Source organism: Crocodylus porosus, unplaced genomic scaffold (genome assembly GCF_001723895.1).
Source record: "Crocodylus porosus isolate Cpor-Errol unplaced genomic scaffold, CroPor_comp1, whole genome shotgun sequence".
Taxonomy (NCBI): Eukaryota; Metazoa; Chordata; order Crocodylia; family Crocodylidae; genus Crocodylus; species Crocodylus porosus.
In genome coordinates this window covers 36,159,375-36,185,796 of record NW_017728931.1, presented here as the reverse complement: position 1 = coordinate 36,185,796, position 26,422 = coordinate 36,159,375, and the positions used below count along the sequence as shown (strand labels likewise).

At 46.7% G+C, this 26,422-nt stretch overlaps 1 protein-coding gene across 3 annotated transcripts in view; it reads right to left on the bottom strand.

Annotated features, from left to right (window-relative positions):
* Positions 1–25,977, bottom strand: part of LOC109316472 (sodium- and chloride-dependent betaine transporter-like) — a 51,933-nt gene extending 25,956 nt beyond the window's left edge. Inside the window, exons 1-7 of one of the 3 annotated variants that reach the window (XM_019544587.1) lie at positions 25,777–25,977; positions 11,585–11,781; positions 9,052–9,186; positions 8,350–8,490; positions 5,701–5,788; positions 3,965–4,097; positions 1,934–2,068 (exon numbers count right to left, since the gene is read on the bottom strand). In XM_019544587.1, coding sequence (XP_019400132.1) covers positions 1,934–2,068; positions 3,965–4,097; positions 5,701–5,788; positions 8,350–8,490; positions 9,052–9,186; positions 11,585–11,777 — 825 coding nt within the window. In that variant the 5' untranslated portion in view covers positions 11,778–11,781; positions 25,777–25,977. Of the gene's footprint in view, positions 1–1,933; positions 2,069–3,964; positions 4,098–5,700; positions 5,789–8,349; positions 8,491–9,051; positions 9,187–11,584; positions 11,782–22,107; positions 22,300–25,776 lie in introns of those variants that run through there. The other 2 variants (XM_019544588.1, XM_019544589.1) reach the window with 2 other exon arrangements.
* Between the last annotated feature and the right edge of the window lie 445 nt (positions 25,978–26,422).

The window sequence follows — 26,422 nt, the reverse complement described above, 5'->3', positions numbered from 1 at the left end:
CACCAATCAGAAAATGTTAATTCTTAGCTTGCACTTGTTTTTAGGTGCAGAAAAAGAATAGCAATTCTTCTTCTGCAAAGAACTCAGAAAGACTGCAACAGATCAGAATGCTTTTGCCACCATGGATTCCTATTTGAAATCTCTGGGTTTATCTTGTTGAATCATGCAACTGTGTGCACACCTAACAGTGCTGATACTACATAGCATCCTGCATCATCCTCAAAAAGACCTTGGAGCACCCTGGTTGAGAATCACAGGCCTGTACACAGGCCACATATAGAAGGCCTCATGTTTTACCTAGCAAGATGGACCCAAATTCTGCCCCTGGCTCCGAAAGCACTGTAGTGCTACAGACTGGAAATTTCATGCCAGCTTCATTTGGGTTTAAAAAAAACAGAGGTTAGTAATACATTCATTATGAACAGGAACTAAACATTCTGTTCAGGAACTGCTGTATTGTTGGACAATGACATTCAATTTATTTCAGGCCACCTCTATGTTTTTAGCAAGCCACCATTTTTAATTTTTTTTTAGCACATCAAGAGCACATAATTGCATCTGAAAGTCATCAGGAGAAAGCTGGAGGCTTTGGCAGCCAGGTAGGAGCAGCTGGGGTGTTTGTCATCTAGGAAGATGCAGGCAGCGGTTTGGAATTGAGGGGAAAGCACATTTGTTGCATGGTTCTGCTAAAATAATCAGCAGTGAATTAATGAGCAGTGTTGATGTTCACAGGCTCATCTTTAGGCCTCAGGATTGACACCTCATTGGGATGACGGAGGCATTGGGAACAGTGCAGTGACTTTAGCATTCCACTGAGCCAACTTCCAACTAGGTAGCCGGGGTTCCAGTACCAATCTAGCCTTGGCAGCCAGAACCTCAGAAAGGGTTAATTTACCCTGCTTTTTAGGCCAGTTCTGCAGCCTGTACTGAGCTCCCTGTTTCTGTGGCTGAGCTTTTACCAGTACCAGGGCAGTGACTACAAGGCCATCCCCTCAGGACGATATAACACTGCTGGGCACATCAACTGTTTTCAAGACTTTGTTCAGTCATAAAGGCTAGAAGCCTAATGATCTTTTAAAAATCAGAGCAGCAGCTATAGGGCACCAGCTCTGTAGGAAAGAACTGACTTCAATGCCTGTTTTGGAGTTACAAAATTATAGAAAGAGCAGGGCTCAGACTGCAGTCCCTACACATTAACTCTCACACAGGACATGGAGACACTGGCTCTACAACTTCGGAGAAGTGCTGCTTTCAGCCATACCACATCCATCCATTCCCACACTGCATATGTCAACCCCAGGAATAAGGCAGTGAAGGAGCTCAGAGAGCTCCCCACATTGTTGCCCCCAAACATCCCAGAGGCTCAGTTGTCAAGTGTGAAGGAGGCATCCTCAGGTCTGATTCACTTTGAGGCATGATGCATGCATGGTGGGCATGTATGAAAGCAATGCTTTGGACAGAGCTGGGGAAGCAGTGTAGACATACCCATAGCCATCTACTACACTAGCTCTCTCACACTAGGAGACTGACGTCTCTGAGAAGCTCCAGCCAGGCTGAAAAAAGAAGAGAGGTATTTCTCCTGTTTTCTTTCATCATTTTAACATTCAGCAAAAACTGGAATCTGGTGCATTCCAAATATTTACTAGATGTGTCTGTATTTGCCAAGTTCTTCAATGGAATTGACCTAACGATCCATTTGTTTCAAATATGTTGACAAAAAAAATCCACATGTATCCTGAGACAAGATGCCCCCACTAATGCTTTTAATGAGACCCCAGTATTTGGTCAGTCACTTGGGAGAAGACAGCTAAAACTAGATATAGATAGCAATCAAGGAGGGCCCAATCCTACAAGGTGCTTAGTACCTCCTGTCCCCATCACCACCTTGCTGAGACTGCATGCACCTCATAGGACTGGGTGTTCATTCACTCACCTGTGGGTCCCTAAGCCTGGAAACATCTGGATTCAAGTAGAACTTGATCCCCTCCAATGCCCCAGGCAGAGTGACCCCTCGAACAAGCAAGATAATAAGCATCAAGTAGGGAAATGTGGCAGTGAAGTAAACTACCTGGAAACAAAAGAAATATTAAGGAGAGGGACTGAAAGGGCATGCTGTCACCACATGAATTATACAGTGCAAAAATTCCCTTAACTCTACAGCTAACGGACACATCTGAGATTACTAGGTTGACAAATGGTGGTCTGAAAAAAAAAAAAATCACATTTACTTTTCCCTGCTTATACCTAAACTTGATTTGTGGACTTTATGGGACAGAGAATCTACAAACTCCGTAGGGTAAGTTGCTAATTGTTCTGTGGCTAATTGCTGTCACCGTTAAAAAATTGCCCCTTATTGCTCTGGTCTGAATTTATCTAGCTGTAGCTTCTAGCCACTGAATCTCATGATGCCTTTTCCTGCCAAATTAAAGAGCCCTTAACTGCTGATGAAATATTCTTTCCATGGAGTTGCTCAGGACCCCAATCACCTATGAATCTTCTTTGGTTAGGCTGTGTTTCTCTCATTTCCCACCATAAAGCACGTTTCCTGAACCTTGGATCATTTTTCAATCCTCAACAATTTTTCAAGATCCTTTTAAAAATATGTATATAGACCACACCCCATCTACGAGCAGGTTTGTTTTTTTTTAAACAAAATAGGAGGTAGCGACCAACAACTGGGAGCTGAAACCTGGAGCAACTGAGTAAATTTGCGTTAAAGATGAGCAGTTGTGCAGATTCCACAATTCACCAACTACAATCCAAGCCAGTCAGAGCTCAACAGGAAAAAGATAAGTATGAGATTGGGAGACAGCCACAGAGATTCCACGTCTGACTGATACAGGACCTGTTTTGGAATCTGTCTCAACCAGTGCCAGGAGAAGCTGTACGTGCTGGGAGAGGACAGTATAAGTAAGTCAGTAGTTACTCTGAGGAATAAAGGGGTCACCTGCCCTTCAAGCACAGTCATACTTCCACTGGAAATATATAAGATAAATACTTCTTATGTATAACCTACCATCACCACCTACTATGACTTTGATTAGAGCATCCAATCAAACCTACAGAGACTTCTTTGATCCCCTCATCAGATATATTATGCTCACCCTGTTCAGAAATGGAAACAATACCATGTGATTTGTGACTCAACCCAACGTGCCAGCCCAGACCAAATTTTTATTGTCAAATGTGAAACGTTCAAAACAGCACTCCAACTCTGAGCAATCCACTGAGCTAAACAAAAAAAAGTAACATGGAAAGAGCAGTGGATTATGTAATTACATATAAAGAGGAAGTAATTGCAATAGATTCCCTGAGTAGATTATTTGCAGTGGGTTATACACTCAGCTTCATTGTTGATTACTGTAGGGTGAGTGGACTTTTGCCACTGAAACTGTTTAGTGTTGCAAAAGGCACCAAACTACAGGGGGTGTAGCATCAATGACTAGGTCAGGGGTGGCCAACCTGCAGTATACAGTATGCACCACAAATGGCATGGACAGCCTGCATGTGTGGCAAGCAGCACAGTAGCAGATAGTGCAGAGTGCAGAAAGCAGAACAGTAGATCAGACTGTGGTAGTGAACCACAGTGGCACTTGGGGAAGGGGCAGGGCTTAATTTGTGGCACACCTGCCAAAAAGGCTGACTCCCACTGAATTAGGTGATTGTGTATTGCTACTAGCACAAGAGCCTCTTCCCTCATCATGGCGGGTAGCATTAGTCAAAGGACTTTCCTGCTTCTAAACTCTCCTTCTCCTTTCAGTTTGATCTACTTTCTTTGTTTTCCATGCTATGGACCAAACTGAGATTTCAGTTTGTGTGGCCCTGTGCAGTGGTACCCACTTAGATCTGGTTTGGTCCTGTGTTCTGTGTGCCTTGGCTCTTTTCCTCTTCTCTCACAACAAAAGGTTTAGGCTTGAGGGGAGATATAGCAGCAGCTAAGAAAGGGGACAGAGTCTGATTTTACCTTGCCTGTGGACTTGACTCCCTTCCAGATGCAGAAGTAGCAAATGATCCATGCAAGCAGGAGGCAGAGAGCCAGCTCCCAGCGCAGGTTACCCAGATTGTGAATACCATCAGTGAGCCCCAAAGCTCGTCTTCTGCCGGTGCAAGGGTGGGGAGAAAGGAAAGTTAGTGTCCAAGACCTGATTCTTCCAACCTGCTTTTTCCAATAGCCCCCCAAATCAGACATTTTCATACATGTCCCATAAAAATGGCTGCCCAGCACCCTCCCACATCCCTAACGACCCCCAGCCATTCTGCAATCTTCATCTCTGTAACACTTCTCTCTGGGATCCTGTTAGCCCGGTCCATGTACTTCACCAAGTCTTCTCATTAGGCTGAGCTTACCAGCTCCCCTAAAACCCTCCACTATGCTGATAGCTCCATTACAATTTCAAAGTCCTGGGACTATATAGTATAGAAGCCAACTTGCACAGAACCTCTATCCTTTCAGCTTTCTTTCAATCTACAGGCTCCCCTGCTACTCTTCAATATCACTAGCGGTTCCCAGTCACTCCCTGGGCTACTTGGGTTTCTCCAGTCATCCCGTATTCTATTCTTAGTAAGTCTGATTCCCCTAAACTCCTCCCCCACCACACAAAAAACCCTTCTGGCCCCTTTGGAAGCTGGCAATGTTGTTCTGAAATTGCAGATGGTTATTCTAGTGGCATCTGGGGAATCTGCTTGAGGGGCCCAGTAAGCAGGGCACAAGGTGGGGAGCCAGCAGCCTCATGCTGAAGTCCCAACTCTCCAACTCATCTGCCATGGTCACCTTTGTAAGTACTTTGAAAGCTATGGATCATAGAAAGTAGGGCTGGAGGGAACCTTCAGAGGTCTAGTTCACCACCCTGCCAGAAGCAGGATTGTCCCTATCCACATTGTCCTATACAAATCCACTGTCTAATCTATTAATAAAACTAGTCAACCCTGACACTGGGTCCATAATACCCTAACCTGTCCAAGATAAGGCAGGGGGGGTAGAATAGTGCTTCTAGCTTCCTGAGAGCTCCCTGGATAAGGCATGGGGAGGGGCAAGGTGTATCTAGGTCTCGTAATGTTCATTCTCTCTAATATCTGGTGCAAAATGATGCCCTTCAGTGGACTCTGGTGCATTTCTCCCTCCTGAGTATTTCTCTTAGGCGATAGGCCTGTTTGCCCTGGGGCAATTTCTTGGAATTCATGGGCACGTACTCTGGCAGTGAGGAATCAAAATAAGAGCAGTTTTCCTCAGGCACTGAACAAGGAGCCTTATTAAAATAAGAAAAATAAGCTGCTTTGTCTCTCTCTGCTTTACTGCAGAGCATCTGTTCAGAATCTCCCCTGGCTCCCCTCTTCTAGCTATTCTTCTGAACAAACTGTACCGATATACTTCTACATGAACTGACTGCCTGTGTGCCCCCTAGGTATTACCAGGGACAAAATGGGTACAGGGCCTGTGTACCCACATCTGGAATACTTTACGGTATCTGCCAAGTCAGCAGAGGGACATGTACATACATGCTTAAGGGTTTCATAGACTCAAGTCAAGCTGCTTCTGTATGTGCCCCACAGCATTTTGATGCATCACATGCCATAGGCCTGGGTTCTGAATCTGAAACGTGGTATTAGCTCATCTTTTCTGTTACAACAGAGGCAGCATTCCAGGTATTAACAATGCCGTGACCTTTGGAGGTAAGCAGGTTCATAAATGGGGGTACGTACTCCCAGAATTCAATAACTGGGGAGGTAGCGTTGGCTGGTGCTGTCCAGTTCTCCGAACCAGAGGCATTCAGGAAATCCACGCACAGGTCTAACAAAACAGAAAAGAAAGTTTGTCAGCCAGCAGAAATCTCTTGCCTCTCACCCTGGATGCTCCTACCTCCTCTTCATTCACTGCAACTGCAAACAAATCCTTCACTCGCTATTACAAAATGTCACTTTTTCTCCCCTCACCCAGAATCCCAGCCTGGGAACAGCTAGAGGGCTGAAGGAAGAGGCAGATCCCTAATGAATGGAAACCAGATGGCTGTAGAATGCAACTACAGTTATCCAGGATGTTAAATCTCATTCTTCTCTGCCCTCCCCGCTCTTTTCCTGGTTCCCCCCCACAAATAGGCACCTCTTCCTCCCCCCACTGCTTTGCAAGTACACCTCCTCCTCCCCACTCCCACAGATCCAAAGTGCAAATGGTATGTGAAATTCCTAAAATGGGTGGAAGCAGCAGCAGACAATAAATAGTGCCTCTTCATTCATTTAGCAAACAATAAGTTAAACAACAGGGGGGTGGGGAAAGACAGAGAGCCTATTTAGGCTGAACAGTTACAAAATGTTGAGAGACAAGTCAGAAAGGAAATTCCCTGCCTTTCTACAGCCCTGCTCATGGAGTGGTGGGAATCAGACCCCTTTTTTTGCACATGTAGGGAAGACAAGGGAAGGCTGTGAGCGGGCTGAATATGGAGAGGGGGATGTTCAGACATGTCAGAAATGAATCATCTAACACAAGTGAAAGAGGAGAGGAATGGAGCAGATGCCAAAGCTCTCTCCAGCTCTGCTTTCTAGCATACTGCTGGGAAGGGAGCCAGATCAGTGTGGCCAAAAAGGCTGTGAAGAGATAGGCTATAGGCCAACACTGAACCCATTTCACCCTCAATAGGCATTACAGGCACTGAGGCCAGGTTTACTCTGCAAGCTTTTGCCAGCATGGCTACATTGGTCAGGGGTACGTGGAGCTGTGATCCCTAACCAGGATAACTGGACTTGCAGTAGCTCCTTGTGTTGAAGCAGTTGCATCAGACAACAACTGGACTTTTGCCAAATAGGTCATGTTTATCAGGGAGCCTTGAAGAGGAGGGGGGAATCCAGTTATGTTGGACTAATTGATATAGTTACTGTTACATCCACACTTGACTGCTACATAGACCTGGCCTGAGTAAACACAGACTGACAAAACAAAGACAAACTCTTGAGGGAGCATACATAGAAGCTAACTGAGTCACTTGCCGGTGTGAGGTGTACTTGAGTATAAGAGATAAGAGGCAGTGTCAGCCCTAGTGGAAAGTTATGACAAAGACTCCAGACCAAAGCTGATATGAAAATGGTCTCCTCTCCAGCTGAACAGTTTAATTTTCCAACAAACCCCTCCCTGCCAAACTCAAAATCTTCCTATTCAGCAATGGTGCCTTATGCCCCCAAGTTTTTTCCCCAAGGGCCAAGCTCCCTGGTCAGATTTTGCATCCAATTATGCCTCACAGTCTCCCATCCTGGTAAGCAGAGACACCCAGACCAAGGTGCAGCATAGGAGATGCTATCCAGCTGGGAGTCCCACCAGCTGGGGAGAATGGGAACATCAGAAAACCAAACTACAATATTAAAGATGAACTGCAGCAGGATATCAGCATTAAAGTAACCGGTTTCTCAGTTTAGATATCGTAGGGTTACCATATGTCTGGGTTTTCCCAGAAATGTCCTCTTTTTGGACCCTTCAATCTCAGTCTGGGCAGTTTTTTGGAAGCTGAACCAATATCCAGGATTCTGCTCCCCTCTGCTGGTGGGAGCAGGGGGAGGGCAACTGGAGGCAGCAGGCTTATATCTGTTTGCACAAGCACATGGCCAGCAATGCAGTCTGGCAGGGTGGTGGGAGCAGTCCCAGCAGCTGGATGCAGGTAAGTCTGGGGGTGGAGGAGTTGGAGGGCCAGGGCGCACATGCATGCGTGCGTGTGTTGCAGGGGTGCGTACAGGGGATGAGTGTGTGATGGGAGGTGGATGCCTGCTGGCACTGAGGAAAGCACAGTTTCCGGGTGCTTGGGCTGTGGCAGGAAGACACCTACCCCTCCAGTGGGGGAAGGGGACCAGGGGGGCAGCAGGGAGCTCTGTGCCCATGCTCACAGGGCTCGACCAGCTGGGAGAAGCTGCCCCGGGGGGGCACGGCCAAGCCGCCTGGTGCGGCACTGGAGTCCCAGCTCAGGGTGGGGAGTGTCACAGGCCTCCCTTCATCTTCCCTCCTGCCCATGCCAGGGCCAGGCTCACTCCACCTGCACAAATCAGAGTGCTGCACTCCAGCCTAGTCAGGACAGGGGCACCTGGGGCCCCCTCGGGCAGGGCTGGAGGAGCAGGGGGCTGCAGGGTGGGAGTGAGGGGCACTGGCAGAGCCAGAGAGCTGTGGGTAGGGAATGCTATTCTCTTGATAGGTGTTTTTTTGGAACTGGAAATATGGTAACCCTAAATATTGCAAATAAAAAGTATTTTCTCCACATAAAGCAAATGCGTCTTGTGCAAAGTTTTGTTTAAATTGAAAAAAAATCAATTTTATGTGTTGTGGAAAATCCCCAACCCCTGGTCCTCTTCCCAGGCACAGATTGACTGGAGCTGTACCTGTGTTCCAAGGATTATTGCAGTTGGACCAGGGTAGCACGGCCGCAAAGGAGCTGAACAGGTAGAAGAGAGCCCAAGACAGAATGACAATGTAGTAGATATTCAGATAGGATTCGATGACTTGTGAGGCATATCCAATTCCTGTGAAGACAAATTAATGGGGAGTTAGGCCATCATTTATAATAGACCCTAGTATATCAGTCTTTACCCTCAAATAGTGACACGGACCATCCCACTGGAGCGAAGGAGGCAAGGAAAATTAATTGGTTTGCTAGAAAATGCTGAAACATTCATTTCAGAGGAGTATTCTTGGTGAAACAAGAAACAGTGGACCTCTTATCAGGTTCAGGCAGGGAAAGAGCTGTATGAAGCCATGGAGAATTTACAACTAGCCCCCTGTGGATGATATTTTTCTAGCCTGTGTCAGTGTTCAGAGGCATTTACTTCATCCTCTCTTCCCCTGTTCTTCCTGTTTATTAGCTCCACTGTCCTGCTGCACCTTCCCTGAACTGGACACTACACTCCATGTCCTGTTCTGTGTTGGTCCAGTGCCCGATACACACAGACACTCGTCGTTCTTCTGGTTTGTGGGTGCTACTGCAGGAAACAATCAGGATGGAAAGGAAGGGCGTGAGAGGAGAGGAAGGGAAGACAGATGAGAAGAAGGACTTAAAAGGAAGTGATATCCAGTAATGGACTCACCTTCAAAGATGGGGCAAATCTTCCTCCAGGCAGTGACACCTCCCTGACTGGTGTACTGCCCCAGAGCAGTCTCCAGGAAGAACACGGGAATCCCACACGTAAACAAGAAAATGAGGTAGGGGATGAAGAAAGCACCTGTGGAAAGTGAGGCAGTTAATGATGAAAGGATCTGTACTAAGCTGTACTAATCTGTACTGATTTCCACACCACCCCCTGCCATTTGATATGCTAACCAGGGAGGTGGAATATTTCCTCTAGACATGGCTGATCACATAATATAACTGCTCATCTAAACTAACTGACCCTTTTGGTCTGCAGAGCTATGGAGAGCTTATAAGAGAACAGGCTCTCAGATTTCTTCTTGCCCTGGAAATACTACCTGCCTCAGGCTATTTTAGCACTTCTGCATCTGGTATCGGCCAGGATCTGGAAGTGCAAAAATTGCTGTGGGGGAAATGAGAGCTGACCTTTTTTTTTTTTTTTTTTTTTTACAACCTTCATGGTAAGTTTGAGCAAAGTTGAGAAATGTAGGGGGAATTCTTATTATACCTAACAAAAATGACTTTTCTTACCCAGCAGGAATAGGACCGTCTCAGCTCCAGTTGATGAAGCCTGCATATATTTTTTCAAAAACCACTAAATTTGCCAAGAAATTATATTTTTAGAGGAACTGTGATATTCATGAATTCAAGTCAAATTTGATTAATAAGTTTAGCCTTAAAATGTGGGGGGGACATTCAAATGTCAAAAGATTTTAGCTTTGACATTTTCCAAATTTCAACATTTCTTTTCAAAATGACATTTTCTTTAAACAATTTGCCTACTTTTCTAACCAGGAAAAGGTTTTAAAAAGTGTAAAACAACCTGAAACCAAAACCAATTGACAGGGGGTCATATGCAGCAGCATAACTAAGAGGGGGCAATTGGGACACAAGCCACAGGTTCTCAGTAAGAAGGGAGGCAGAGGCCTCAAAGCTTCAGTCAGGTAAAGCAGAGAGGGGTTAGGGTTTCCTTCATCAGCTCCCTGCTCCTCCTCCTCTAGATGCACCATGGGTTTTTGCTGATGTAGCAACTCATATACATGTTCTTATGCAACTCTCAGCCAAAATTTAAAGAATTACTGACAATGGTTAGCCCTTAGAGGAGAAGACATTAAAGTCTCATGAAGATCAGCTTAAATTAAGAAAAAGCTCCTTGCATTTCAGAAGCTGATCCAAAGCCCATTAAGTTAATGGGAGATTTTCTTTCGATTTCTATGGACACTGAATCAGGTCAGTGCAGAGAAGTTCTGCGATACCAATTTAGGGGACAGAAATCTGGGAAGTCTATGACTATTAGTCAGCAAACTAGTCAGTGTATGAGCTGCACATGGGAAAGACCCAAAAGCATGGAGTGTCAGGCCTCTGTAACACGGTCGGTAGAAAACAGGCATTCCAAGGTCAAGGAGAGGTGTTTATGACTGTAGACCTTATCTCGAAATGTGTTCATAGAATGGGAGGACCGGGTATGCCCTTATTGCATTATTGGGCCATATTTTTTTATTCCTAGTTTTCCTTTATAAAAAAAAGTTGGACTTTGGCTCATTAAGAAACTGCTTACACTCAGTTATCCCCCCTTTGTTTCATTTTATTAGTACTAGAAAATTTAATTTTTAACCATGTAATGGTATTATTGCAGTTTTATTGGAAAAGGAGTTAAGGAAGTCATGCAAGAAAGGGAGGTGAAGGGGAATGGAAAATGTTTCCCCTTGCTATGGATAGGCTATTCAGAGAACTATGACTAGGGAAGAGGTAGTGATGCCCTTCTCTCCCCGACCCTGCCAAGAATACTTCCCTGAGGCCCTGTAAAATTTATTTTTGCCTACATGGCAAATTTCCTTGGTACTTCAGCACTGAAACTCTGGAGCCTTTTCTCTTTTCTATGGATACTTGTTTTTTTCCAGTCAAGGTCATTATAAGACATATTCCTGTACTGTGAGGAAGGTTTTGCTTCGCCATTTCAGGAAGAGGGAGCAGGTATCCAGTTGGTTTGAGGAGGAGACCAGGCCCTGAAGCAGCTAAAAGCAGCAGAGCCTTTCACTCTCAGGAGACCAATTATGATCTGAAGGAGCTGGGGTATGGTTGGAATAGGAGGAGGTTTTTTTCAAAGGGGACTGGTTGAGGAAGAAAAGGTCCTAGGAATTGTTGGGTGGAGGTGATTGTGGGGAAGTGACAGGAGCAGTGAGCTCTCCCCTGTTTTAGGAGACCTCAAAGGTGTTTTGACTCAGCTTCTGACTTTCTGGCTGTCCATAAAAATGTTAAAACTTCTGATGGGTCACTCAGAGGGGTCTCTACTAAAAAGCTGAGTTTGGCAGCTACTTTGAAAAATGGCCCACCTGAACACACCTCTATGGGGCTAGATTCATGTACCCCTACAACACCTTCCCTAGTCCATGAAAAAGACACATCAAAGAGTGAGTGAGTGATCAATGGATGGATGAAACTTTCTCCTCTACCACTCACATCTTGTATATGGTGCACATTTCCAGACTTACCACCTCCATTTTTGTAACAGAGATAAGGAAACCTCCAGACGTTGCCCAAGCCAATGATCTCCCCAGCCACGGACAACACAAATTCTACTTTGTTACTCCACTGGCCTCTTTCCTCCATTTGCTCCTTTACTGGCTGTTCAGGCACCATGATAACCCCATTGGACTTAACCTCCTTTGCTGCTTTCTTCCCCATGGCTCTGTAAAAGAGAGGATCACCCCCCAAAAAAACAGAGCATGAGAAGTGAAACAGAACACCAGACCGATACATTCACATATCAGCTACTCCAGGGAAACACCATTTGAAAGTTATCTGCTCCATGTAGAAGGTTGTTTCTTACATTGTGTAAACTAGCTGATACTCCGCTGGACTCAGCACTGGTGAGACCACAGTTGGAGTACTGCATCCAGTTCTGGGCACTGCATTTCAATAAGGATGTGGAAAACCTTAAGAGGGTCCAGAAAAGAGCAACCCATATGATCTGGGACTTGCAAGGCAAGCCATACGAGGAAAGGCTGAGGGACCTGGGCCTCTTTAGCCTAAAGAAGAAAAGGTTGAGAGGCGACTTGATAGCATCTTACTGCTACACCAAAGGAGTGCATCAGGAGCTCAGTGAACAACTGTTCACTAGGGCACCCTGGGGAAGACCAGGACCAATGGATACAAACTCCTGGAAGGCTACTTCAGGCTTAATACCAGGAAAAACTCCTTCACAGTCAGGGTGTCCAGACTGTGCAATAGGCTTCCTCCAGAGGTGGTGCAATTGCGTACCCTAGAGGTTTAAGAGGAGACTGAACAGTCACCTAACCCCAGTTGTCTTCCTGCCTAGAGTGGAGGGGCTGGACCCGATGATCTGTGAGGTACCTTCCAGCCCCTAACAACCTATGAATTTATGAATAAAAATGCCCTGACTATGTGGGTGGTCGGGCATTGGAACAGGCTACCCAGCGAAGTTGTAGAATCTCCATCCTCGGGAGCTTTCAAAAGCAAGTTAGGCATGTCATAGGGATGGTTTAGTCAGGGGTGATCCAGGGGTCATCATGCCTTATGGCCTTACAGCCCTACTTTCCTACTATCTGATGAGCCTATGATATCGGTTTCTGTCAGCAGCAGTCAGTGACTCTGATAGATTCCTACTCTGAATGAATATAGAAAACCCTCCAGGCTTATAGTCAGGAGTCCCGATTTCCTGTTTTTGACCCCCCACTGGCCAACTCAGCTAATTAAAGTATAGTACACACAGAAAAATGCAAACCCACTTCTTTGACTTAGGCTTGCTTCCATAGCAACAAATCTCCACACCAGCATCCACCCCTGCAAACCAAACAGGGTAACAATGTCCGTGAGATTTAAGACACACAAAATCTATACTCCTGTAAATGCTTGTGAAATGCTCAGGTACTTTAGTGTTAGGCTGGATATAAGAATATTAAACAGATAGATTAAATGACTAGTGAAAACATTAGTAGAAAAAAAATATTGTTTAGCTATGTTTTGGCCACATTTACACTGTGAAAATATATCCTATTAGAAAGTGCATTCAGCAAGATACCAGGGGTATAGGCTGTAGCCATGTTAGTCTAACAACATAGGCAGACAAAATTCCTTGGGTAAATCTGATATCTTTTATTAAACTAACTCAAACAGTTGGAAAAATGCTTTTTTACAAGCTTTCAGGTATGGCTCTTAGAGAGGTCTAACAAAAAATAGTAGAGTTAATCAAAGCCAGATAGCAAGTTTGTAAAGATGACATCCCCTTTTCATATTAAGTCCTAAATTGTATTTATACCTTCATATTAATTAAAACACGTTCATGAACACCTGTAACAAGGTGCCTTTCCCCAGTGTAGACAAGCTCCTTACAGCTGGCTAGTAAACTGGAACCTAGCCCAAACTCACAGAAACAAGGTCAGGCCTAATCAGCATCAACACCTTCACTCTGGCTGCTGACATTCAAGTGTCACAGAAAAGTTGTGGGTAAGGTTAGGGTTGAGCCTTACTCATGACTGATTGAGCCAAAGGTGCCATCTTCATTCTGCCTAGGAGAATGATCTTCCGCCTGCCTAATTTCAAGTGAGCGCAAGTGACGCCACTTGGAAAACACAGAGATTCACCTACAAGCAGCTCACATGGAAAGTGTGACTAGCTAATAAACTGTCCCAACAAAATCCAGTTATGGCTAAAGCTCACTTGTGACACCACAGAACAAATATCATTCATAATTTTAGCTACAGGTGGGCCCAGCTATAGGATTATAAATGGTCTAAATCCAGACTTCCCAAGAGCAATGATGTTTGACTTCAGGGGTTCTACGCTTGCCACCCCCAAGTATTCAGAAATCAGAAGTATGTCCCTTCCTCTCCACCCCTCCTCACAAAAAATCACTAGGTTAAATCAAGACACAAAGAGGTTTTTTGTTTGTTTTTGTTTTGTTACAAATATACCTTGGGTTCTTCTCCCTTCTAGTTTTAAGTCTTTACAGCACATGTGGGTCACACTTTCAACTATTCTCTATAGCCATGAGCTCTAGAAACATGCACACACATGCACAGACTTCTCAAATAATTACATCCCTCCAGGAACTGGAGCTTTAGGAAAATCAACTATCACAAGATTCCTGATATAATCATTATCATTAGTAGCAGCAACGCCACACTCCAGCTGGACTCACTGGAAACAGGCCTGAGACAGAAAGATGGGATCCAAATCTGTATCCAAATTTCTTCAACAGCTGTGCTAGGGCCCATCTTTAATGAGCACCCTCTATGCGTCTGCGCCAAATAAAGCCCATGTGTAAATCCTTTGCTTGTCAGTACCCCTGCAAGTCTACAGTGCACAGTGAAAATGGGTAAGTCTGGTCTTTTGGGTTTGGCTGGATAATCCTGCCCATTCGAGCAGGTGATGTTCTAACAGCTTGTTAACTCAATAGCTTGACAAACACAAATAATGCCCTGGGCACTTTTATCAGCATAAGGCACACCAGGGTGGAAGTGAAGCAGGATTTTGTGCTAAGTGGCAAAGCTGACACAGTATTGTAGAGAGGAGAATGCTATCATTACTGTACCTTGGTCATTTCCATAGGTTGCACAATGCAGATGAAATGGTCTAACAAATGCCAATTCTCTGGAAAAAATAGGCCAAGGGAGGAGGAAAAAAAGAAGATGACATAGGAGAAAGCAACTTTTATCTAACTTTCATCACAAAACACTCCACAATTGGAACAACGCAGCTTTTCACCACATTTCACTGAAGTAAACATCAAACAAGAATTGGCTGGGCCCGAAGCAACAACGTCCTTCACTTCTACAGCTGGCCAGGTGCCACAAGGATGCATCCCGCTTGCTTTGAAACTCACTGGCAAACCTCCCATCAACTTAAAAACACAGCTAGGATCAGTCTCTGGGCAAAGCTGTTAACATGGCCTTTTGTAAGGGAGACTGCAGCAACAGGACAAAAACCTTGGGTGGGTTTAATAGAATCCTGCCATACAATTCAGCTGCAAAAAATCCTTGGAGAGACTCTGACTCTACTGAGTTGCACACAGTGTTAGAGACTTCTACTAAGGGCTAAAAGCATTTACAATATTTAAAACACATGTCTAAACACAGGCTTTGGATCACAGCCAAAATATTCGGCTATTTACAGGCTTGATCTTCACATCCATGTAGAGCTCACAGGCAGAAGGGTCCATAAAGAAATCCTTTAACCCTTACCATAAGGGTTTGTTTCCCTCTGGCTGGCTAAGGTGGGGAACCTGTCAGACCCAGTTTTGCCCGCTTCAGTCAGATCTCTGACCAAGCTGTCAATCTGGATTGCAGCTCTGAGATACAACTTAGAATCAAAGAAGTTGGGTCAGAAGGGACCTTGTAGATCTTCAAGCCCGACCCCCCGCCTGGGAGGGAAAAAAAGACTGGACTCAAATGAGTCCAGCGAGGTAGGCATCAAGCCTCTTCTTAAAGACCCCCAGGGTAGGAGCTAGCACCACTTCCCTAGGAAGTTGGTTCCAGCTCCTAGCCGCCCTGACTGTGAAGCAGTTCTTGCGGATGTCTAATCTAAACCTACTCTCTAATAATTTGTGTCCATTGTTCCTTGTCATGCCAGGGGGCGCTAGGGGAAACAGTGTCTCCCCCAAACCCTTCTGGTCCCCCCCAGTGAGTTTATAGACAGTCACCAGGTCCCCCCTCAGCCTTCTCTTGTGAAGGCTGAACAGGTTCAGGTCCCGCAGTCTCTCACTGTAGGGTCTGCCCTGTAGTCCCCGGATCATGCGGGTGGCCCTCCTCTGGACCCTTTCAATGTTGTCCACATCCCTCCTGAAGTGTGGCGCGCAGAACTGGACGCAGTACTCCAGCTGTGGCCTGACCAGCGTCGCATAGAGGGGGAGGATCACCTCCCTGGCTCTACTTGAGATGCACCTGTGGATGCACGACAAGGTCCGGTTAGCCCTGCCAACCGTGACCTCGCATTGTCGGCCCATGTTCATCTTGGAGTCATCAATGACTCCAAGATCCCTTTCTGCCTTCGTGCTCTCAAGAAGGGAGTTTCCCAATCTATAAGTGTGCTGGTTTCTACTGTCTAAGTGCAGCACCCTGCACTTGTCAGTATTGAAACGCATCTTGTTTATGTCAGCCACTCCTGTAACCTGTCCAGGTCTTGTTGCAGTCTTTCCCTCCCTACTAGCGTGCTCACCTCACCCCAAATTTTGGTATCATCAGCGAATTTGAACAGGTTGCATTTTACCCCGTTATCCTCTTCCCTTTTTTGAAGATGGGGGCCATGTTAGCTATCTTCCAGTCATCTGGCACCTGGCCCAAGCACCACGAGTGCTCGTAGAGCTGTGCCAAGGGCCCTGCAATAACCCCAGCTAGCTCCCTCAACACCCTGGGGTGGAGAGCATCTGGACCCGCTGACTTGAACGCGTCCAGCCCCTCCAGAAGCTCTCTAACTCAGTCCTCCCCAACCTGAGGTCTGGAGGTGTTCCCCTCGAGTCCACCTGGCATCCCAGTGGGGAAGTCCCGGTCCCTGCACAAGAAAACGGACATGAAAAATTGGTTAAAGAGTTCCGCCTTCTCCTCTGGTGCAACCACCAGATTGCTCAGAGTACTTTGCAGGGGCCCCACGTTACCCGGTGTCTTCTTCGTCTTCCCTATGTATTTGAAAAAGGACTTTTTATTATCCTTGATCTTGGATGCTAGTCCCAGCTCTATGTCTGCCTTAGCTTTCCTGACAGCCCCCCTACAGGCCCGAGCAGAGGAGGTATACTCCTCTTTGGAGATAGCACCCCCCTTCCACTGGGTGTACACCGCCTTTTTGGCAAGCAGGCATTCCCGGACACCCTTGGCGAGCCAGGGGGGCTTCCGGGCACTCTTGCCCCCCTTGCTTCTTGTTGGGATGGACTCCCCCTGGGCCCTGAATATCATTTCCTTAAGGAACAACTATTCGTCCTGGACACTGAATTCCCCTGCCCTCACAGACCCTAGCGCCTCCCCACTAGTCTCCTCAACTTGTTGAAGTTGGCCCTCCTAAAGTCTAGGGCTATTGTCTTGCTGCAGGCCCTTGACACCCTGCGCTGGATGGTGAATTCCAGCCAGCGATGATCACTATCGCCCAGGTGATCAAGAACCTGGAGGCCAGGTGGCCAGGACCAGGTCCAACAGGACGTTTCCTCTGGTGGGACTGTGCACCTGCTGGATTAACTTGCTCTTGCCAATCCACTCTAAGCTTCTTTAAGGAGGGAAAGCACCTTTCACTGCTCCCTAATCTGCAGCAGGCATGTCACCCAGCTAATCAGTTCATTGAGTTTTCAGCACAGGCTCCTCCTCATCTAAAGAAAGCAGCATTCTGTGTCTTGTCAAATGAAAAGGTATACTTAATGAAACTTGTTTGATCTGTCCCAGACTTTGCCACATTCCAGTTTTCCACAGTCTAGTGCACATCATCAAGCAGAATGATGCTTTTGTCTGGGTTTATTAAGGATGACGTAAAATGCTGGCAGTAGACAGTTTAGGAGTGTTTGAAATGGACCCAAAGAGAACCACGAAGCCCACTGCCTTTGCTTGATATTTATTAGTATTACTGTAGTGCCTTCAGGCTCAGAGTTAATCAAGGCTTTCTTCTCCTGAGTCCCGCACAGTCTCTGCACAAGCTAAAGAGATGAAGCACAAAGGCAGGATTCCCATCCTCATCTCATAGATGGGAATTGAGGCACAAGGAAATTCAAGTCACTTGCTCTAGGTGATGCACAGGAATTTGATGGTAAAGTAAGGAACTAACTCATACTTCCCACATCCCAACCTATAGCCTTAATCACAAGACTATTCTGAGCCTCAGAGACACTCGAATCTGGACCGGAACTTTGCAAATGCCTTTGTTTGCCCAGACCAAATGCTAACAACTCTGAGATGCCGAATGATAACGAGACAGGGAAAACATCTAGACAGGCAATGAAAGGCCTTGTGCATAAATGACACAGCATGGTATCTTTGTAGCTTTATTTTCCTGTTAAAGAGGAGAGACTTATCATGCATCTCTTATGTCTTCTGACTTTCCAAATGGGCATGTGACCACCAAGATTGGAGTTGTGAAACAGATGCCCAAGTTTTAAGTTAGTTCTGGCTTCTCTCTTTCATCAGCCAGACTCGTACAGTACCTTACTTAGGCTGGCTTTGGTGAGTTTGCCTCTTCTGTTTTGCCTGATTCTAAAATGTGCACACACTACACAAGTGTGGCCCTCTTGCAGTTTTATCTCATGTGCTCATAAGTCAGATATGATCTGGGATCGTTTCTTGCTTCCAGTTTAGAACAAGCCTCCCCTCAGGCAGCAACTGAGGAAATATCATTTTAAGGATAAAACTTCCTCCATCTCTAAAGAAACTGACTTTGAAAGCCGCTTTTCCCCATCTCCACCTGCCTTGGCTATGTTGCATATCTCAGTTTGGAATGCTAGTGCCCCCTGAAGAGCATTCTTCAGTCTTCCAGTGTTGAGACACTCACACCAAGTGTTTCTCTGAGACTACAATTCTCAGGAGTTTTTTGATTTCTTCATGCAGCACTTTCCACTCCAAGGCTATCATCCCACTTACATTGACAAAGTTTCTATCCTCCTTAGAAACACACTAGACCTATGTTACAGTCACAGGACATCTCTCCTCCTTTCTTCCTCATGCTCAGAGATGCCTTCTTTTTCAGCTGTCCAACCCTCGGTGCTTTAGTGTGGGGTTTCTGGTGGCATCTGTAGGTAGCCTTTCGGTGTGCAACAATCAGCTTGTCAGCTCCCAGGCACATCAAGTGATTTTCTTTCCAGCCACTTTTAACAGGAGTCATAGCATAAAATTGCAGCAGCCATGGGGGGTCAGCACTGGACACACAGCTTGTAGGGCAGTAGTGTAACGAGGGGTCAGCAAGCAAGGCATGAACCCTGGGCACCAGGTTAGAGGCATGGGAAGACCCTGTGGGGGCTGCTATTGTGAGGAGCCTGCACTGCAGCAGCAGCAGCTAAGGCCCACCATGGGAGCAGCAGCCTTCAGTCCCCAGCCATCATTGCCGCACCAGAGTCCTTTGAGTAGGATCTACACTGCAGGCAATTGGTTTCAGCTTAGATTGAGAGCCACCTCTACTCTGTCTACCCGACTGCTTAAGCTGCCTCAACTCCCCTATATATCAGGAGAAACTGTTTCTATTAGACTACCTCACTACCTTAAGCAACAGGATGATGGATGAGTGCAAGGTAACATTAATTGGAAAGAGTCTTTTGAAGCACCCCCTGACAACAACGGCTTCGGAGTAAGCTTCTTTCCACTGGAAAGAAATCTAGCTGGCACATGGGTCACAGTTCATTTACTATTTATTTGTTTCAGAATAGCACCATGAGGCCCCTTTATGGTAGTCACCATTAAAACACACAACAGATATGCCCTGTCCTAAGGAATTGGAACCTCAACATGAAAACAAGCAGCAACAAGAAGCAAGATGAAGACAACGGAAAGAAAAGGAATTGACAAGTAGATAGGCTGTTGGGCTTGGGGAAGAAGGGAAAAGAACCATCTGGGAAATGTTCTGATGCTATTCTACAAACTGGCAGCTCATCTTTAGTTGAAATGCTGCATTACATTTTAGTTACTGAAACAAAAAGGCCACTGACAATGGAGTGAGATACTGTGGAAAGGAATCCACAGGAGGACAGATGAAAACACAGGATCATCTAGGGAAGCATTTCTCAACCTGTGGATCATGACCCAAAAGTGGGCCGCAAGAAGATTTCAGAGGGTCACAAGCCATGGGTTGAGAAACGCTGATCCCGGGAAAGCACCGAGACTGCAGCAGAGCAGTGGCAGCAGGAGAGTGCCTGCCCCTTCCAGCGGGGGAAAGGGGCAAGGGAAAGCTGCAAGGCTGGGCTTGGTGCTCATGAGAGCAGGGTAGCCAGAAGATGCTGCTCGGGGGGCAGAAGGGGCTGTGACCAGGCTGCCTAGTGCAGCATGGCCACTGCAGCCCAGGACAGGGGCTGCCACGGACCTCCTTGCTCTGCTGTTACCTGTGTGAGCCAGAGCCTCCACAACTACTGCACTCCAACCTCAGTGGGATGGGGACAGCTGGGGGCCCCTCCAGACAGGAGTGAAGGACACCAGCAAGGCCCAGGGAGAGCCAAGGACTGTGGGGCATGCACTGGCTGGGCCAGGGATGTGTGTGTTGGGACTGGCCATGAACCTTTGCAAACAGGTCCCAGTAGGAAAAATGTTGAAAGCCACTGATCTAGGGGATGGGTGTCAAACATACAGCTTATGGGCCTGATCCAGCCTGCAGAATCATGCCATTTGACCTACAAGGCTCCCAGATGGCCCAGGAATTTAGGGGCGGTGTGTGCACAGGCAGGACCCACCACAAAACCTAGGGTATAGAGACCCACTGAGGACACATGCCAGCATCAGGGGGAGTGAAAATCCCTGTATTAACCCCCACAGCTCCTTGATGCTGCTTGTCCTGCTTCTCACTCTGCTGCCAGAGGTGGGGGTCCGGATCTAGCCCTCCATGACACAGGTCTGACCAGATGAATTTGACATGCCTGAGCTAGAGGTGGTGGTTAACAAAGTTCCTGTACAGTGTTTGAAAAGTTCCTGAACTGGTATAAAAGTCTAGGAGGTCTCCAAAAATTATGGCAGTGAAACAACAAGACCACGTCCCACCCATGGCAATACTTCAGCGGACACAGGTGATTGGCACATATGCCAGGATTAAAGTGCACCTACAAAAGCCTTGTGTTGAGCATGTCACATGACCACTTACCAAAGCAGCTTCTCTATTGTGAGTTGACATCTAGTAAATTAAACTGTGGTAGACCATACAAATGCTTCAAAGACTTTCTGAAAGCTCAGTGCAAGCTGTCCAATATTGACTCCCACATAGGATAGGCAACAAGCTGCCAAACAGCCTACTCAGGTATAGCCCATTTTAAGAGCCCACAACATTCAAAATATTGAAGGAAGTATCAGAAGGGAAAAAGAAAAGGTCACTTCACGCAGTGTTTCTCAACCTGTGGGTCACAATCCAAAAGTGGATCACAAGAATATTTCAAAAGGTCATGAACAAGTGCCAGAAAAATGTACGAAAGCATGGATTTATGCTTGTAGGCTGGCAGGGCCATGGGAGCAGCCCCAGCAGCCAGATGAAGGTAATGGTATGGGGAGCAAGGGTTGAAAGGGCCAGAGCTTGGGGACTGTTGGGGCAGGGGGACAGTGTGTGTGTGTGTGTGGACACACATGGAGTGGGGGACAGGTGCCTGCTGGCATTGGGAGAAGGTGGCCAGGTGTCTAGGCACGGAGGCTGCGGCAGGGCAGGGAGGGCAGTGCACTCGGGGTCAGGCACCAGCATTTGCCAGGGCAGTACGGGTTGGGACAAGCCATCAATCTTTACAAATGGGTCCTGGTACAGAAAAGGTTGAGAACCACTGGCTTAATGCATCCTATGGGATAGCATGAAGTTTCCTCTTTGATGAGAAAGATTGGTAAAGTAGAAGAATGCCAGTTTAGAAACAGATGCACTTAATGAGGGCCAAAAGTGCATCTATCCGTATATGTCATACCTGTAAAATGTACAAAAAAAACTAGACCAGTACAAATGCACTGGAATAACTGCATCAGATACCAGTTCTTTAAAAGGAGTATTAAAATAATGTGGGTTTGTTTTTATTCACATTCTCTCATGTCCACTTGCTTCCCCCTGTTCTAATGTAGTTCTAATAAGGATTTATTGAACAGTATGGTATCAAATACCATGATGATGATGTGGTTGGTAGGGGTTATATACTGCTTTAACTGTATCTGCTTCCAAATGAATAGAATACCTATAGCATGATAAATATGTACAGACCAGCTCCTAGTTTGCAAAGGAGAGCAGCAAGAAGGAAAAAAAAATGACAGAGAACACATGCTCAACATACCTATTTGCCTTGTCCTCCAAGAGGTCACTGGAAATTAAAGTGGTGTTAATTTGAAGCTGATAAAAGATAATTAGGTTTTACACCTCTAGTAATTACCTTGTGACATGCTGCTGCAGGGCATTTTCAAGGCATATGCTCCATGAGAGCCATGGAGGACAGTGGCAGGAGCAAGGAGGGCACAGGACCAGATCCTGCTCTCATTTTCACCAATGCCAATCCAGAGTAACAGTGCAGAAACTGGTGCAGTTGCTCCGGCTTTACGCCAGTGTGTGGGGGAAGAGCACATGGCTCTGCATCACCAGATATGCTACCTAGGACATGAATGACTAGAATTATTGATCCTCAGGCTTTAGAGTAGGAAGGAGCTTCTACCATATCACACATTGTTCATAGGAGGATCTCTGTATCTAGGGCCAGTTTCTCCTGTCATTTAGTGACTCACCTGTAGCTGATGAAATCAGCAAGATTATGCTGCTGTAGGTGAGATCAGAATCAGGTTTTAAAGCCTCTGTTTTTATTTAAACAACGGTAATCTCTTTGATCTACATAAGGTAAAAGAACTCTGCTAAGCGCACGGGCTGGTTCTCTTTGCTCTCATAAAACACTGAGCCCCCTGCACATTCCAGCAACCGGGCCCCTGGCCTGACCCCTTCAGCATCTCCTAGCTAAGGAATGTGCCGCTACAATGGGATCTCTCTGCACATGTGCAATCTGCCCTAAACCCCCACTTTTCAGCCAGGCCCCTCTTGATCTGCTGGTGCAGCTCTGCTAAATGGAAGCTCTCCTTTTCTCAGCTTCAGAAAAGATGTTCCACAACTGCACCAAGCTCGACTTCTGTTCTCCTATGCCGGGTCACTGGAACACAGCACACTGAGATGGGTTGAAAGAATAAAGCCAGGTAAATGACACAGAGATTAAAAGATTAATGTACCTCAGATGTGCACGCTGAGTAAACAGATATGCAAAGGGCCCACACATCCTCCAGGAATTGGAGGAGCAAGAGAGGTAGAACCTATGGATGAGGCACAGAAAGCTCAGCTAAATGCAGAGCTAGTGACTCACCACCCACTAAGCCCAGACAAATTCACAGGGGCAGGTTAGGAAGGATAGTCTCTGGCAAAGGGGGAAGGATTTCTACCAAAAGCCCCATCAATTCAGCTGCCTTCCCCAGAACAAAGCCAGTACCAAAAAGGGGGCTGCAAGGATTCCTAAACCTCAGCTGGAGGCTAGTGTCACTGTTCTCTCAGGACAGGAACAGGGCCAAACTCAAGTGCCAATGCCTCCAGACACGAGGGCATCTGAAATCTGCATCAGAATTCTACAGCTGGGACCCATTTCTGCTTTAAAAGCCTCATGTGGCCACCATTTTGCAAACAGAATTGCCAGTACAAAGGTCAAAAGGGGCCAGAGCCCTGGAGATCACTGGTGGCTAGCAGAGCCAGTGTTTTAGAAGCTCTAACCTGAGACCTCCATCTCCTACAGTCCTTCTGCAAGGTCCCAGGCAACATAGTCTCTCCTCTCCAGGCAGGGGGTGTCTGAATCCAAGCCAAATGGGTGATTAAGACAGAGCCGGGGATCTGGTTTCATACTGCTCTAAATACGCATCTTCCAGATCCTCTCACACTTGATTATGCTCTTTGGCAGGGGGTGCCCCAGCAGTCAATTGCCGAGCCCAGAACCACCAGTGGCAAAAAACTGGCGAACCCAGAGGTGCACTTCCGCCGGCACTTCTGGTTTCACGGCTGGTGTTTCCAGGGGATGCACAGCCAAGGGGTCTACATGCACCCGCGTGCACCCCCTACGCATCGCCAATGCTCTTTGGTGTCACTTGAAGTCACATACCAGGATACGCACAGGCAGATCCAAACCTAGGAGTACACTGCACCAGTTAAGCAAAACTCCCATAAATGTGGAAAGGACTTGTCACATAAAGGGAGAACCAGGTCCCCTTGTTAAACTTTCCCAGGTGTGGAGGGTGCAGGGGCCAACAGGCAAGTGAGGTTACAGGCAGTGTTTAGCAGGAGAGCTCACAAAATCAGGCCTCTCAACACATAGGAGTGTATATACAACACAGCCACTGAGAAAGGGGCTTTCTTGGTCCTGACATGATGCTCCTGTTAGGGCCTTTGACAAAACTCCAGAGGTCTCAGGCTATGTTTATGGAGAGCTCCAGAAGTACAAAACAATCTGCCATTCACTTCATCCCTCCACATGGTACATGCACCAACCTTGCCCCACTGCTAAGACACAGGCCTGTCAAGGAAGGGGCCTGCCCATGTGATTTACTGATATTCCAGATATCCAGTCCCCTCATGGCAGGTAAGAGAGAACTGTAGGGGCAACACACGCATGGAGCTGTGATTGCAATGGCAGGACTGGGTAGCGTAGGTAGAGGTGTGTGGGACCCAGGACTGGAATATCAAAGAATACTACTGGCAGAACTGACCAAGCAAGAGAGAGGAGTCAGCCCAGGCCTGCCAGAGGCATGCCTTGTTCAAGCCAAGAGAACAGCTCCATTCTCTAGCATGCCTGCTGAAATTCACTGACAAAGTAAAGACTAGCACAACCCAGCTGACAGCAGCACATTTTGCTATTTGCCCAAACTTCCCTCCAAGCATCCCTGCAGCCTGCACTTAGCAGAAGCAGCCTGTGCCTGCCACAGGGAATCCAGTGAATGCGGGAAGCAAGTGCATCCAGTGGGAAATCTGGCCACTATGTGACTGATATGCTAAAGTCCAAGGTTTAACAAATTTGTCAACAGTTATCGATTGGAAAAATTAAGCAAGGATTTTTTTTCTATTGGGATACAATTACCAGCAATTACACAGAATATCTTTTCTATAGTATTTGTATGATCAGCTGCACACATACACACACACACAGACCTATGCACATGGGCATCTTCATACACAATCCTTTTTGCATCACCCTGTCTTCACAGAGCAGTGCACACACACATGGAGACACACGCACAGAAACACACCAGCACCAGAGCAGGCATAAATGGAAAACACTAATCAAGTCACTGGAGCTAGAGCAGCGGAGAATCCGTTAGAGCGACGTGCCAGTTGGTACCTGGGTGTATATAACCTGACCATCCACAGTAGTACAGAAAAAGCCTCTGTTAAGGGCAACTTGGACGCCCATCACTTCCTCTAACTCACAGCAGAGAATTCACAATGCTTCCCCCTGCCCCTGTCCTCCAACCAGGATCTCCTGCCCACTCACACCGGGGGATGCCTGCAAGTGGTGCTGCTCTAGGCAAGAAAGGATGTAGGAGAAGGAATTCCTCCTCCTTTTCTCCCTGTACCTATTCCTCTCTACCCACATCAGCCCTTTGCTGATAAGCCCCAGTTTGTCAGGTGCTGTCACTGACCATTCCCTTGGCTAGCTGCCCACTGAGTCTCTCCAGCATCCCTTGCTGTCAAGCCCCGTCCTTGCCTATTTCCTTTCCCAGCCTTCCTGTCTTCAATCTCCAGATTCTTCAATAGAAAATCACTGATGAAATAGGACCCTCCACTAGGCCCCTCCAAACTAATTCATTTATTTCACCACCTCTGTCTTCTTCTACTATACTGGAGGCTTCTCCCTTCCCCTCCTCCCAAAATGCTCCCTGCACCCCTGAGGCCAAGCGGGCAGCTCTGCAAAAGCCTTTGTGAAGACTCCAGAGTCACTTCATGAATGACAGGAACCCCGCTTGCCATAGCCCCAAGCACTTGCAGTACAACACGCAGACTCAGACAGGGCCATGGACAGAACGCATACCCAGCTCACCAGAATCTCCTTCAAGCCGTTCAGTCCTGTCTGCGGGCCCTGGACACCGGCAGGGAATCCAGTGAATGTAGGAAGCAAGTCAAGGTGCCTACAACTCAGGGAGCAAGAGACAGAGTTGAGAAAAAGATCCCGTCTCTCTCCTCCTTCTGTCCCTCCCCTTCAACCAGATCTCCATGCCAAATTATTCCCAACTTCACTTGTGGGAGGTGAAATTGGAAAAAGGGGTGTGTGCATGAGAGAGAGAGAGAGAGAGCGTGAGCACTTTCGTTCCAGCTGCCTTACAACATTTCTCTTGTCAGACCTTGAACTGTAATATGAGGCCCTGACAGAGGCAAAATGAAGCAGAAGCCATGCTCGGCAGAACTGAGGCCAAAAGTTTGCAGCCAGGGATTACAACACTCAGTGGAACTAATCCAAATCCCCTCACACTCACTGGAACGAAGCAAACTCTGTTCCTGCAGATAAGGCCTGACCTGACTGCTATGTGTGCCCAGCTCTTTAAATTGTGGAATCCTTTCAGAGCACCCTGAGACATGGGATGGATTGCCTCAACATCCAACAGGAATGATTATGTTAAACCTGCTTAAGTGGTGGAGCACAGAACATAATAGCAAGGATCAAGCGTACAGCTGCCAAC